The sequence below is a fragment of the Brienomyrus brachyistius genome, chromosome 8, assembly GCF_023856365.1.
Source record: "Brienomyrus brachyistius isolate T26 chromosome 8, BBRACH_0.4, whole genome shotgun sequence".
In the NCBI taxonomy this organism is placed as follows: domain Eukaryota; kingdom Metazoa; phylum Chordata; class Actinopteri; order Osteoglossiformes; family Mormyridae; genus Brienomyrus; species Brienomyrus brachyistius.
This window is the reverse complement of record NC_064540.1, coordinates 7,700,285-7,712,018: the sequence shown is the minus strand read 5'-3', so window position 1 is coordinate 7,712,018 and position 11,734 is coordinate 7,700,285. Positions and strand designations below refer to the sequence as shown.

The 11,734-nt window shown below is 43.3% G+C and overlaps 2 protein-coding genes across 8 annotated transcripts; both read right to left on the bottom strand.

The window, feature by feature from the left end:
* Nucleotides 1–658: 658 nt before the first annotated feature.
* On the bottom strand, nucleotides 659–7,084 carry LOC125747941 (tumor suppressor candidate 2-like). Of its 5 annotated transcripts, none has more exons than XM_049023608.1 (4): nucleotides 6,953–7,084; nucleotides 2,999–3,160; nucleotides 2,606–2,726; nucleotides 659–1,532 (listed from the first exon to the last, which is right to left on the bottom strand). In XM_049023608.1, the coding sequence occupies exons 2-4, from the start codon at nucleotides 3,136–3,138 to the stop codon at nucleotides 1,467–1,469; spliced, it is 327 nt and encodes a 108-aa protein (XP_048879565.1). In that variant the 5' UTR covers nucleotides 3,139–3,160; nucleotides 6,953–7,084; the 3' UTR covers nucleotides 659–1,466. The 5 variants fall into 5 exon arrangements, with proteins under 5 accessions (XP_048879565.1, XP_048879567.1, XP_048879564.1 ...); XM_049023610.1 differs by lacking the exon at nucleotides 6,953–7,084 and adding an exon at nucleotides 3,716–3,801 and having other exon boundaries at nucleotides 2,999–3,145; XM_049023607.1 differs by lacking the exon at nucleotides 6,953–7,084 and adding an exon at nucleotides 3,716–3,793.
* Nucleotides 5,435–11,383, bottom strand: LOC125747940 (ras association domain-containing protein 1-like). 3 transcript variants are annotated; one of them, XM_049023604.1, is made up of 7 exons: nucleotides 11,305–11,383; nucleotides 9,914–10,263; nucleotides 8,713–8,837; nucleotides 7,813–7,917; nucleotides 7,308–7,557; nucleotides 6,953–7,068; nucleotides 5,435–6,471 (listed from the first exon to the last, which is right to left on the bottom strand). In XM_049023604.1, the coding sequence occupies exons 2-7, from the start codon at nucleotides 10,170–10,172 to the stop codon at nucleotides 6,205–6,207; spliced, it is 1,122 nt and encodes a 373-aa protein (XP_048879561.1). In that variant the 5' UTR covers nucleotides 10,173–10,263; nucleotides 11,305–11,383; the 3' UTR covers nucleotides 5,435–6,204. The 3 variants fall into 3 exon arrangements, with proteins under 3 accessions (XP_048879561.1, XP_048879560.1, XP_048879559.1); XM_049023603.1 differs by having other exon boundaries at nucleotides 11,313–11,383; XM_049023602.1 differs by having other exon boundaries at nucleotides 9,914–11,382.
* Between the last annotated feature and the right edge of the window lie 351 nt (nucleotides 11,384–11,734).

The following is an 11,734-nucleotide window of genomic DNA, read 5'->3' as shown; positions in this document are numbered from 1 at the left end:
GACTTCAGTGCAAAAGGCTGGGGATTACACACAGGGAGGGGAATGTCTCAAACCGTGTTACGGAGTAAAACCGAAATGTGGAAAGATGCAATATCATATTAACACTGAACCAGGCCTTGGGGTGAACTTTTATCGGTTTACGCAGCTGAATGTTATTTGGTGATATCTCTCTGAGATGATGGCCCAGCATCAGAAGTCTGTGCTGTTAATCTCCACATTACCTGTTGTCCTCAGTGTCTTGAGCCTGAGAGAAATAAGCTGAATAGGAAATGAACTGGCTTGAACTGAGAAAGGAGGACTAAGCATGTTTCTCCATCACATGCTGCGTAAGAAGGAATACAAAGATCCATATCAGATCCACATCAACTGCAGGAGATCCAAGAATTGCCTTAGCTGGCAAGTGGTAAGTAGGAACTACGAGGCCCAGGAGCAGAAATGTTATGCTCGTGAAAGAGGCTGACACCTAGTGGTGGATTTTAGCTGTTACAACTTGCTGGCTTCTATGAAGATCGAAGGTCCATGAGGGTTTTAAGCACACGGAGATGGAGGTCCACCCGCAAAGCCCTTGCAGGGATGATTTACATAGCACAGATTCAACACAACGGTGATCCTGTCCTTCTGGTTTATGGAAGGAACTAGACAGACAAATACATTTATTCCAGTATTTTATATTTAAAAAAAAAAAAACCAACAGTGATTAATTAATACTAAAATAAACCTCATATTGCCATGAGAAAACAAAATATTCCATGTGAACTTACAGCTACTCTGTGGATCTGGACAGAGGTATGGTAGGTTTTCCAGGTTTAACATAACTGACACCTACTGGCCACCACTGTCTTAAACAAAAAACCTTTCCATGCACAGCAGAAACAGAGAAGCGTATTTTTTCCCCATTTGATGTCTAATTTTTACCAATCATTTGACACCTAAACACAAACTGGATTGTGAACAATCTGTGTCTCAGCTTAACACATCCATAACAATGAAAAGCACACACAGCGAAGCTAAGCCCACCCCCGCCTCAGGTCGTAGTACAGCATCTCTCTCCCCCCCACCCACGCACCCACAAACAGGTCGTCCACATTAAGCCTTTTATCCTCCCATGATCCACTCTGACTCTGAAGCAGACATCGCCTGCCACACCGCAGAGAGGGTTGCATTGTAGATGGTTCACAGAGAGGTGGTTTTCCAGGCCAGTGACAGGGAACCATCCCAGACTCCACTTCCAAACCACCCTGTGAAGCTACACTCTCTTCCGCTGAGATTCCTCTGGTCCGCTGCCATCCCGGATGGGATCACAGCACCTGGATCAGGCCAGTTGTGTGGACTCCAGCTCACAGAGGGGGTGTATTGGAAGGTCGCACACAGACAGAGGGGGTCCCATGGTGAGGGTGGGAGGTTGGGTGGGAGGGTGGATGGCGAGGGCAAGCTCGACACAGCGTCCTGGAATGCCCTGGGCTCTGTCAGATCTCGCAGAGGACGACGGGGAAATCTACGTGGATGCAAGGGGGCTCCAGCTTTACGATGCCCTTCAGACAGAGAGACGGCGTGTCGGCATGATTTATGACCAACAATACAGCAAACAAAATGAAGCACTGAGTAGGCAAACCCTTATTAGCCGCGCAACAGGGCTAATTATTCTGTTTTTCAGCCAAACACTCAGTTTGAATGAAACAGAAAAAATGCTTCAGCCAAATAAACACCTGTTATTTACTTAACAGGCAAATATAGAAAATCTCAAAAATTTTTGACTGGTAGTGTAGTGGCAGTAATAACAAGAAAAGATCAAATCTTTTTAATACAACTGAGAATTTGAGCGTTAAGAAAAGTTTCCATGAAGCTCAGACTTTAAAGCATCACTGGGTACTATAGCAGCTTGTAAGGAAACATACAACCCAGTGCTGGCAGCGTATTGCACAGTTTGGTTTGTTTTACACCAAAACACCTAAACTGAGTTGAATGTGCCATTATTAAAATGAAATGCTAGAAACAAAGCATGTTTTCTGATGATTACCCATAGAATTTTCAGTCCTTATTCGTATTAATAAATTAATGAAAGATACAATGACACAAAGCCCGTCAGCAACTCTATTAACAGCTGACATAATGACAGAAATGAACAGAGTTGCATGATGTCCCCACAGCGAGTGAGATAAAGTAAACGCTGCCCCCTACTGGCCTGACAAGACAGCACATCAAGACGCCTACAAAGGCTACCAACATGAAACACTGAACTATTAAATTTGTTTTCATTTTCATAACCCCAGCACTTGGAGATCACTGGAAGCCATTTGCTCTAAAAATCAAAAGCAGAAGTTAAAACACTATCAGCTGAGGTTCCCAACTCTGCTGTGAGCATGGTTAATTGACGAGATCGACACTAAAGATGTGGAAGGAAAATTGGACAGCAGTTTGCCACATCAATGAGTCAATGTCATTACATCTCTGTAACTTGTGATAGGGTTATGACTCAAATTATACAGTGCCATGACACACATCCACTTCAGTAGGGATTAGTGTGGGTGGCCGTACCTTAAGATATTTTAAGAACTATACACCTTGATCTTGAACTGGTCACATTGTAAATAGAAGTCACACTCACCTGTGGTATTAGATTCTTCTCAACTTTCTTTAATTTGGCCCTTTTGCGTCCGTTTTTCATCACTATGGTCTCCTCATAAAACTCGTGGGCCAAGTCTCCGTCCTCATCGTAGTACAAAGAACTGCAAATAACGCAACGATTTGCAATTGATCAAAAGAAAAAAAAAAGTGGTGGCCCGGTGACGTGAATAACGCACTGTCAATAACCGGACAATTAATAAAATGTCTAGGCAACAAAGCTATTCTAGTAATCGATGTGATCCTTGAAATGTTTTGAGGAGCCTTAATATCTTGCATGGGAATGACAGATAGATCAACACATTCAAGAACATGAATACACACACGCCAAATAAGTGTAACAAACACATATCTCGTAACGTGGGTCTATATTTACCTTCTCCTAGTAAACACGAACGGTGTCGCATTTCGGAAATCTCGGGGCCGGGCCAGAGCATTTCTATCTTTGGTCGCATCGGAGCCGGTACCTGAACCGGCAAAAGGCCAATAACCCCTCTTGGATCCACTGCCACCCATCTTCAGCCTTGAAACATTATTACTGCGGGCGACAAAACGCCATTTAAACGAATACACGGCTTACCCCCGTGTTATCAGTTAATATAATGAATAAGAAGCTAGTATGTAAGCATTCACTGATAGTAATCCATAGACTTCAACAGTCAGAGATGGCAAGACATTACATATTGGTTTTAAGAGACTGACACTGTTATTCAGATTATTTAGACACGGATACTGAGGTAAATATTTAGTTGGTACTTTTCCAGCCAAAAAACTGATTTGAAGCGAATAGTGCGATGACAAAATATTATAACAGCGTGACCCATTACCTTACCAAGGCGTTAGGGTTAGATTTTCGGGTGTCCGTGAACGATAGAGTTTGCAGACAGCGCAGGCAAGTGTGCAGATACAGTTTATGCAAGATACAAACCAAAAATCGGGCAATCACAGACTGTTCAATCGCAAGCTAGCTATTAAAACATAAATATTTGTCAAATGGTTAAGTCTATATACTTTACTATAATTCAAGCAAACACTAAAAATCAAGAAAAAATTGTTGACAATAAGAAAATGAAATACGAGGTAGCAAACTAACCCAGCATGACATGTTAAACTGCCTCTATAATAAAACCGGAAGCTCTTAGACGGCCCATGCCAATCTTCAAAGTTCAAAGGTTTTGTCCTTCAAAAAAACTGCCGTCTTACAACGTCATTTCCGATGCGCACCCCTTGTCACATGACAGAGGAGTGCCATAAAGACATCTACTAACCACCATTGTCTTTATCGTTAGGGCTATTTTAGAGGGGGCTTTAGCCTTCCAGTAAATGTGCATCTATTGACTTAAGTCATGAATCGATTTTTATGTTATATACAATTATATCATATACAGTACATACTGTAATCAATCCAGAGGAGTGTAATATCGCTTCTCCAAATTCCTGCTGTAGGCCGTATTTAGGATCCGGGGGAAGGGGTTGCACTAAACCAGTAACGTGTAGGGTTGCAGCGGGACTTCTGAGCAGAACCGTAAAAAAAAGTACGGAGGTATATTGAGACAACTTTTAAACGAAGCGGGAAATTTATGAAACTTTAGAAAACTTGGTAATGTGAAAAGGGAAATTATATTTTAAGTCGCCAATACAGTAATTTTGTACTGAGCATATTTGAGCTTCTCATCTTACCTCAGGATGTCTACAATATCTTTTGAAATCTTTTGCCGAAATAAGCCAAATCATTATAATCATAATAACAAGCATTCTATCTGTACAAGACTAAAGGGATGTATTTACTAATTTCTCCAACTGAATGAATGGAAGGTTTTAAACCTCCCTAAATATTTTTTCATTGAAAAAGAACCTGATCCTAAACCCACAAATAATTTACTAAATATATACATTAAAAAGCTTTTAAACCCAAAGATCATGGTTTCCTTGGTGAATTTTGTCGTTGAGTTTTACCTTAGGCGACCTCAGAACCTGAATGAATTTAAAATCCCGTTTCGGGCACGGTAGTTTGCAGCGCTTCTTCTCGTTGCTGATAAGGTCAAATCTGGCTGAACTGCGTTCCTTTGACATCATAAATTAGAAAAAAACATTAATATTAACCCACTGCAAAATATGTATAATTTCTATGGACATAATCCCACCTATAACAACCTTAACCCCTACCCAGGTAACCTAACAAAATAAAAGACTTTTGCCATTTTAAGTTTTTTGATTGCAGTCACAGATTTCTTTTTGCAAAATTTAGTTTCCACTTGTAGGGACCAAAAAGAATGTCTCTACAAGGTAAAAAGTTACTGGTATTTATCACATTGTAGGGAAAATGGGTGCCTACAATGTATTAATTACAAACACACACACATTTGTATCCATATCTTTATGGGGACTGTCTATTTATCCATCCATCCATTTTCCAAACCGCTTATCCTATTGGGTCGCGGGGGGTCCGGAGCCTATCCCGGAAGCAATGGGCACGAGGCTGGGAACAACCCAGGATGGGGGGCCAGCCCATCGCAGGGCACACTCACACACCATGCACTCACACACGCATTCCTATGGGCAATTTAGCAAGCCCAATTAGCCTCAGCATGTTTTTGGACTGTGGGGGGAAACCGGAGTACCCGGAGGAAACCCCACGACGACATGGGGAGAACATGCAAACTCCACACACATGTGACCCAGGTGGAGATTCGAACCCGGGTCCCAGAGGTGTGAGGCAACAGTGCTAACCACTGCACCACCATGCCGCCCCCTGTCTATTTATTTCTATTTCTAATCCCAAGAATGACAATCTTAACCATAAGTAACCAAGGAAAATACAAGACTTTTGGAATTTATTTTTTTCACTGCAGTTACAGATTTTTATAAAATCTTCCCCTTGTGGGGACTGAAATTTTATTGTATCACATTGTGGGGACATTTGCCCCCCCCCCCCCCAAAAAAATGTAGTATATGCAGTACATAACCTACACACACACACCTGATAATTAATTCCTCTTCCTCATATGAACACTAGAAATATGTTATCCTAACCTTGCAGGCTTATGTAATATCAACATATCTCTTTCAGGACTTTGTGGAGGGGTGGCAATATGTTTGAGGCCCTTTGTTTTTACCATACTTTCACTCCTGTGAGAGTATGTTGGAGCAAAAAATTGAACAGAACCACAACCTGGAGCCGAAGCAGTATGTTAATTTGTAATAAAATCATAATTTGGATAAAGACAGAACTGACATTGGTCTGGGATACTGATGGATACGGAAAATACATACCAATGCTAATATGTCTCACAATACTCCTCATACAAGTACTCCTATCTCTAAAGTGTAGTAATGTATAGAATACATCATATTTTGCACACATTATGTCTCAACAGAACTTTTTAAGGTCTCCTAGACATCAGATAATCATTCTGAATGAAATAAAAAAGTTAAAAATATACAGATTCTGTTTCAAGTAACAGAAGCAGATGTATTAACTTCAGTGTAATATAGATATAACTTATCTGTGGTTGAAGAATTTATATTTCACTTTCTTCTATAGCAGAGAAGTTCCAGCTACCAATGTAGCCGGCCTGCACTTCACCAGTTCATGGTCGTTAGGTTATTCATTCCCTGAAATTCACTATGTACATATGGCAATTTGTATGATTTTTGGATTCTGGGTGCCCCCTGATGGCGCTGTTCAGACACATGAGTCATATCAGGCTGTGTGATGCTCGCCAGCGCCTCCTGCAGGTGGTCCCGTGCACAGACATAACGTTCCACTATATGCCTGATGTGTTCCTCTTCTTCACACTGCAGAATATGTAGGAAATTGCGTAGCTCTGGCTCAGTGAAAGCTTCCCACTGTGTGTATGTGTGGACGACAGTGAATTAGTTGCTAACCCAGTACTGCAAGCGAGTGACCCAGTGACACTCCATCGTCATCAACATGAGGAACAAAACAGCAAATACTATTGACCAGTATTACTTATTTAATAAATTCTGCTTGCGCGGATAAGTAGTGATGGGCAAATGTAGCTTCATGAACCATTTGCTGTATTTTTTGACCCCACTAGATGGTGCTCTTTGTTTGCTTTGGGGCATGCTTTGAGCCCTTTTATGAACAGAGAGCACCTAGAGAGCATCCAGTGGAATCAGATAATACGGCAAATGGTTCCTGAAGCTTAATATGCCCATCAGTAGTTTTACGCCATCCCACTTTAATATAAGTGTATGCATTTTAGGCATTATCCACAAATCATTAACGATTAATGAGGCCATGTGTTAGTATTAAATGTGCCATGTATTACTAGTGATCAGAAGCTGGAAGAATGGCTGTACTTACATTGATCTCACCAGTCCTGTTTTCCTTCAGCACCAGGCTGAGGGACTTTTCACTAGGGCCAGCACATATCCGCAGCAGCAGGGGGCGCTCTGAACCCTCCAACTTCCTCTGGTACACTTTGGGGACAAACAGACAGCGACAGCCCACTAATCCATCCTTTCTATGTATTTATCATGTAATCCCCATCATATCCCAAGTTCCCCCCCCCCCTCCAGTCATGTCCAAGATGAGCTATTCTCATAAGTTCTACGTCCCCCAGCGATCGTTACAGGATAAACAATTGGAAGATAGAAGGATTCAATACCTACTACAAAACAAAGCCATCGAGCGCAGTCATGCTCAGGTACTATCTCACCTTGGTCACTCTGCTCTCTGTGTTCGAATAGGGCAAACTCGCCAGGGTTCTCTCTCACACCAAATGCACTAAGCAACGCGTGGACAATGTCATGGGCACGAGTGGACGAGCTGATGTGCAGGGGCGTGGCCGTGTCCAGCTGGGGCAGGTGATAGGAGCTGCGGGCTCCACTACCCTCGCTTGGCACAGTCACGGAGTACTTCGGTCTGATCCAGACTTTGATGACACCAGTAAAGGAGCCGTCTTTATTCTGCGTGGATGCATGTCAAAACACCACCTCCATTAGTGTGCTAAATGTACAGAGATGTGACTTAAAGTTAAGATTATTCCTCAAACTATACTGTGAACCTGCATTATATGTATTTTTGCATGCTTGGCCTGTGTATGTGCATGTACTACATGGATCAAACGAGTGGGTTGGTAAGTGTGCAGATGTGTGAAAGAGTGTCAACAGATGCACTTTTGTGCTTTTGGCAGCGTGCAGGCCGTCAGTGAGGTCACTCACCAGGACTATGTAGAGATCTCTGTTGACCTGAGCGTTGAACTCCCGCACCTTCTGCTGGAGCTCAGTGAAGGACAGCTCGCTTACCCTCCATTCCGTCGGCTCATCCTTTTTGGGCACAGGGAAAAGCCCATTGCACAGCCATCAAGCCCTGTGCTCACAGATATATTGGTGCTAGTGGTGGTGACACTGTTGGTTATACATGGAAAAGTGTGTGGAGGAGTGTGTTCTGTGCAGCGGTCGACAGGGTTTTTCCCTCTTCGGGGCCATAAAAGAGATTCTTTAAAACCTTTTATTCAATATATAATCTGTCTCTTTCTATTTTGCTCTTTATATATATACTCACACACACACACACACACACACATATATATATATATATATATATATATATATATATATATATATATATATATACACAGACGCTCCTCTACTTACGAACTTTCAACTTATGAACTTTCAGACATACGAACGAAGAAGACAGTAAGTCCAAATTATGTTCCTTGGGCTCCCGTTTCCTGTCCGCTAAATCAATTTTTTCTTTCTGCACACCAATTCCGCCTAGTGCGACTTCTGGCCGCTACTCCCCCCCTGCAGCAGCGTAGCGTGCGAACTCCCAGCATCCTAGTTCTTTGTACTTGCATATACCCTTAAAATGATGTTGAATAATGACTTACGAACATTTCAAGTTACGAATGGCCGTTCGGAACGTATCTCGTACGCAAGTAGAGGAGCGTCTGTATATAAAATTCAAAGAGGGTTACTGAGTGAATAAGCCTCATCCACATTATGCATTCTCAAATTTAGCACTACAAACACCAGCTTTAGATCTATAAATAAATAACAGCATGTTTGTAAACCATAAGCGGACCACCAGCAGGGAACTGAAGCGCCCCTGTTTACCACATTCGTGTCCATTTCCACTGAGTCCTCCGCTAAATCTGATTGGTTGGCAAGGGCCCCGCCTTTCCAGCAGCAGTCTAACTTGATGAAGGCTCTGCAGCGGTAGTGGCAAGTGAATCTGCAGACTGCATTACAGAGCAAGGAATGAGGTCAGGTGTATTATTAACAAATTGCTGAATCCATCCCACTGTCTCTTATCCAGTCATCTAAAGGTTATCAAAGGCAGAGCACAACCTGGATTTGATGAAATATGTATATGAACTTTTAATACTAAATTCAATTGCAAAAGTGTGGCTTAATGTAAATGTCATGTTACTCCTTGTCGTATGATTAACTTATAACAACTGAGCCATTCGTGTGACCCGTTTGGGCAGAACAGATGCGTCATCCACACCCACATGCTCACTCCTACATTTTACATCATGTCCCCAGTTAACCGTGGTTCTTGGAAACGCATATCTCCATAATGACTCTCCACCTGGGGTGGCATAGTGGTGCAGTGGTTAGCACTGTTGCCTCACACCTCTGGGACCCGGGTTCGAGTCTCCGCCTAGGTTACATGTGTGTGGAGTTTGCATGTTCTCCCCATGTCGTTGTGGGGTTTCATCCGGGTACTCCGGTTTCCCCCCGCAGTCCAAAAACATGCTGAGGCTAATTGGACTTGCTAAATTGCCCGTAGGTGTGCATGTGTGAGTGAATGGTGTGTGAGTGTGCCCTGCGATGGGCTGGCCCCCTATCCTTGCCTCCCTGCCTCGTGCCCATTGCTTCCGGGATAGGCTCCGGACCCCCTGTGACCCAGTAGGATAAGCGGTTTGGAAAATGGATGGATGGACTCTCCACCCCAAAGGCCTAATTTTCCCCCACAGCGCACTGGATACAGTCTTGACCTGACGCCAGAACCACAGGGTGATGGGTAGAAGGCTCGCCGTCTACCAGAAGACCCAACTGCCCTGGTTCCCAGCTCGGATCTCAAGGGCTGATTTGGGGTTGAGCGTGAACCATGTGATGAAACGCAAAGTCGTCCATCGCTGACCCCACTTGCCTGCATTGGGCGAGTTTAAACACCGGGATAGTGTCTGGCTAACAGGCGCCACTGCCAGAAAGTAGGGGGCCTGTGAGTCGTGTTTATCAGCGTATGCTGTACATCTGGTCAGAGATGAGGGAGACAGAAACGGACACACACAGCCAGGGAGGTACTCACGTGTGCAGCGTAGGCTCTGTTTGTACAACCCCCAGATGAATTCCCCACACAGGTCACACCAGGTGGGCTGGGCAAGGCTGCAGGGGTCAAAGGCGTGGCCCTCCCCTGGCCCCTCCCAACACAGGCCACCATCCACGAGCCGTACGGCCCGCACCCTCTCTGAGTAGTGCTGTCGCCTTGCCAAGGGGCGTGGGACCACCAGTTCGATGTACCCCTCTGGCATCAGGGCCTGCAGCTCTATCAGCTCGTCCTGAGACATGCCACCCCCAAGGTGACGTCAGCCCTTCACCTCCAGGTTGCCGTGGGGACACACATCCGAGAGGTGACTGACAGGCTCATCTCTAAAGCACCTATTAGGACACCTTGATTAGAATATGCTTGGCAACACTACAATAACTTCCTGCCCGACTTCTGTAAACTGTTCATTCTGCCTAGGTGCTTATTACTATTCTTTCAACAAGGACAGCTGGGAGCTATAGACAGCCAGACACCATAGTAAAGCTGCAATTTTCTCCCCTCAAAGGCACCACACTGGAGATCTCAACCTGTAGTGTTTCCTTCCCAATAGGACAACATAATGTCTCCGTGCCCCGGAGGTTCTCCATCTTATTTCTTAATTCTGTATCGCCAGATTACAGAGAGACTTTTATAGTAGCTCAGTTTTCATGTTTTTTTTCCTCTTTCGTTTAATTATCTAAGGTTTAATAAACTCTCCACTAGGAGATCCTAGCCGCGACGAGCCAAAAGCAGATTATAGTGCGTCACGGCCGCTTCCATAAAGGCTGATTTAACTGCATGCATAACTGAACAGCCATCTGTACGTCGATTTTTAGAAAGGCTTCACCACGCTTACAGCGGAGAAGAAAGGAGGTGAAAGCAAACAAATGATTTTCTATAAAACTTAACGGTAATTCAGAGTGCCTATTAGCCATCTTTTAAATTTTGACGCCTAGATGTGAAAAATGCATTTCCTATGTAGTCCTTTATAGTTACCAGAAATTATGCACCATCTGAAAATAATCTAATCGTCGTTCGATTATTTTATTTATATTAAACATTTGTTTACATTAATTGATTTCCGACTTATAGGCCTACGGGTTATGAATTAGACCTAATTTATGCCTGTTACCTTAAATGAGAATACCTGTTTTAAACGCTTTTGTCGAAAGTAAAGTGAGATCAAGAATGGTATTTTAAATTATTTACAGATAATGCAGAATAAAAAAAAAACATCTTCAACACTAAAGCATGACATCAGTTATACATCGTAAACAACAAACAAAATAATTTAGCCAGATTTTATAGTAAATTACTTCAGTTCGGCGCACAAAACTAGATTATACACAATTGCAAGGAAATGGAGAGAGATGCTGAGCTTCATACTTTCCTACCGGCTTACGTTATAGCAGCGCTTTCCCCACACCCCGGGCTGTATCTCCGCGGCTCCATAGCGCGACACTGGCGCTTCGCTCCACTGTAAATCGCTGAGTATGAAACCTTCCAAGAATTTTAACGGGCACGTTTGCTTTTCCGCGTTTTATAAACCGACAAACAATCTCATTACATATGGGAATATTCTCTTTTTTAAAAAAATTTCCCCTAAAATTGTTGGAGATGTCTGAACAAATGAAAACTTGTCTCTTTCCTGCCGCGGGGTCATGCCTGTCACCGGGTCCTCGCTAATAGCATTGGGACGCCACTGTACACTGCCTTCAGTCCCGCCCCTTGGGAACAGCTGTAAATTGGAAAACAAAAAGATCAATTCATTATTAATGGTCTAGGATCACAAAGAATAGTACAGCTTCCCAGATTGTTTCAGAG

Excerpts from the sequence above, each read along its gene's own strand:
- LOC125747940 (XM_049023604.1), bottom strand. The coding sequence starts at position 10,172 with ATGTCTCAGGACGAGCTGATAGAGCTGCAGGCCCTGATGCCAGAGGGG. Across the intron at positions 8,838-9,913 it reads ACAGAGCCTACGCTGCACAC|TCTGCAGATTCACTTGCCAC; the intron begins GTGAGTACCTCC and ends TCTGTAATGCAG. Across the intron at positions 7,918-8,712 it reads TGGAAATGGACACGAATGTG|GATGAGCCGACGGAATGGAG; the intron begins GTAAACAGGGGC and ends GTGCCCAAAAAG.
- LOC125747941 (XM_049023608.1), bottom strand. The coding sequence starts at position 3,138 with ATGGGTGGCAGTGGATCCAAGAGGGGTTATTGGCCTTTTGCCGGTTCA. Across the intron at positions 2,727-2,998 it reads TTCGTGTTTACTAGGAGAAG|TTCTTTGTACTACGATGAGG; the intron begins GTAAATATAGAC and ends CGTTATTTGCAG. Across the intron at positions 1,533-2,605 it reads AGAAGAATCTAATACCACAG|GGCATCGTAAAGCTGGAGCC; the intron begins GTGAGTGTGACT and ends CTCTGTCTGAAG.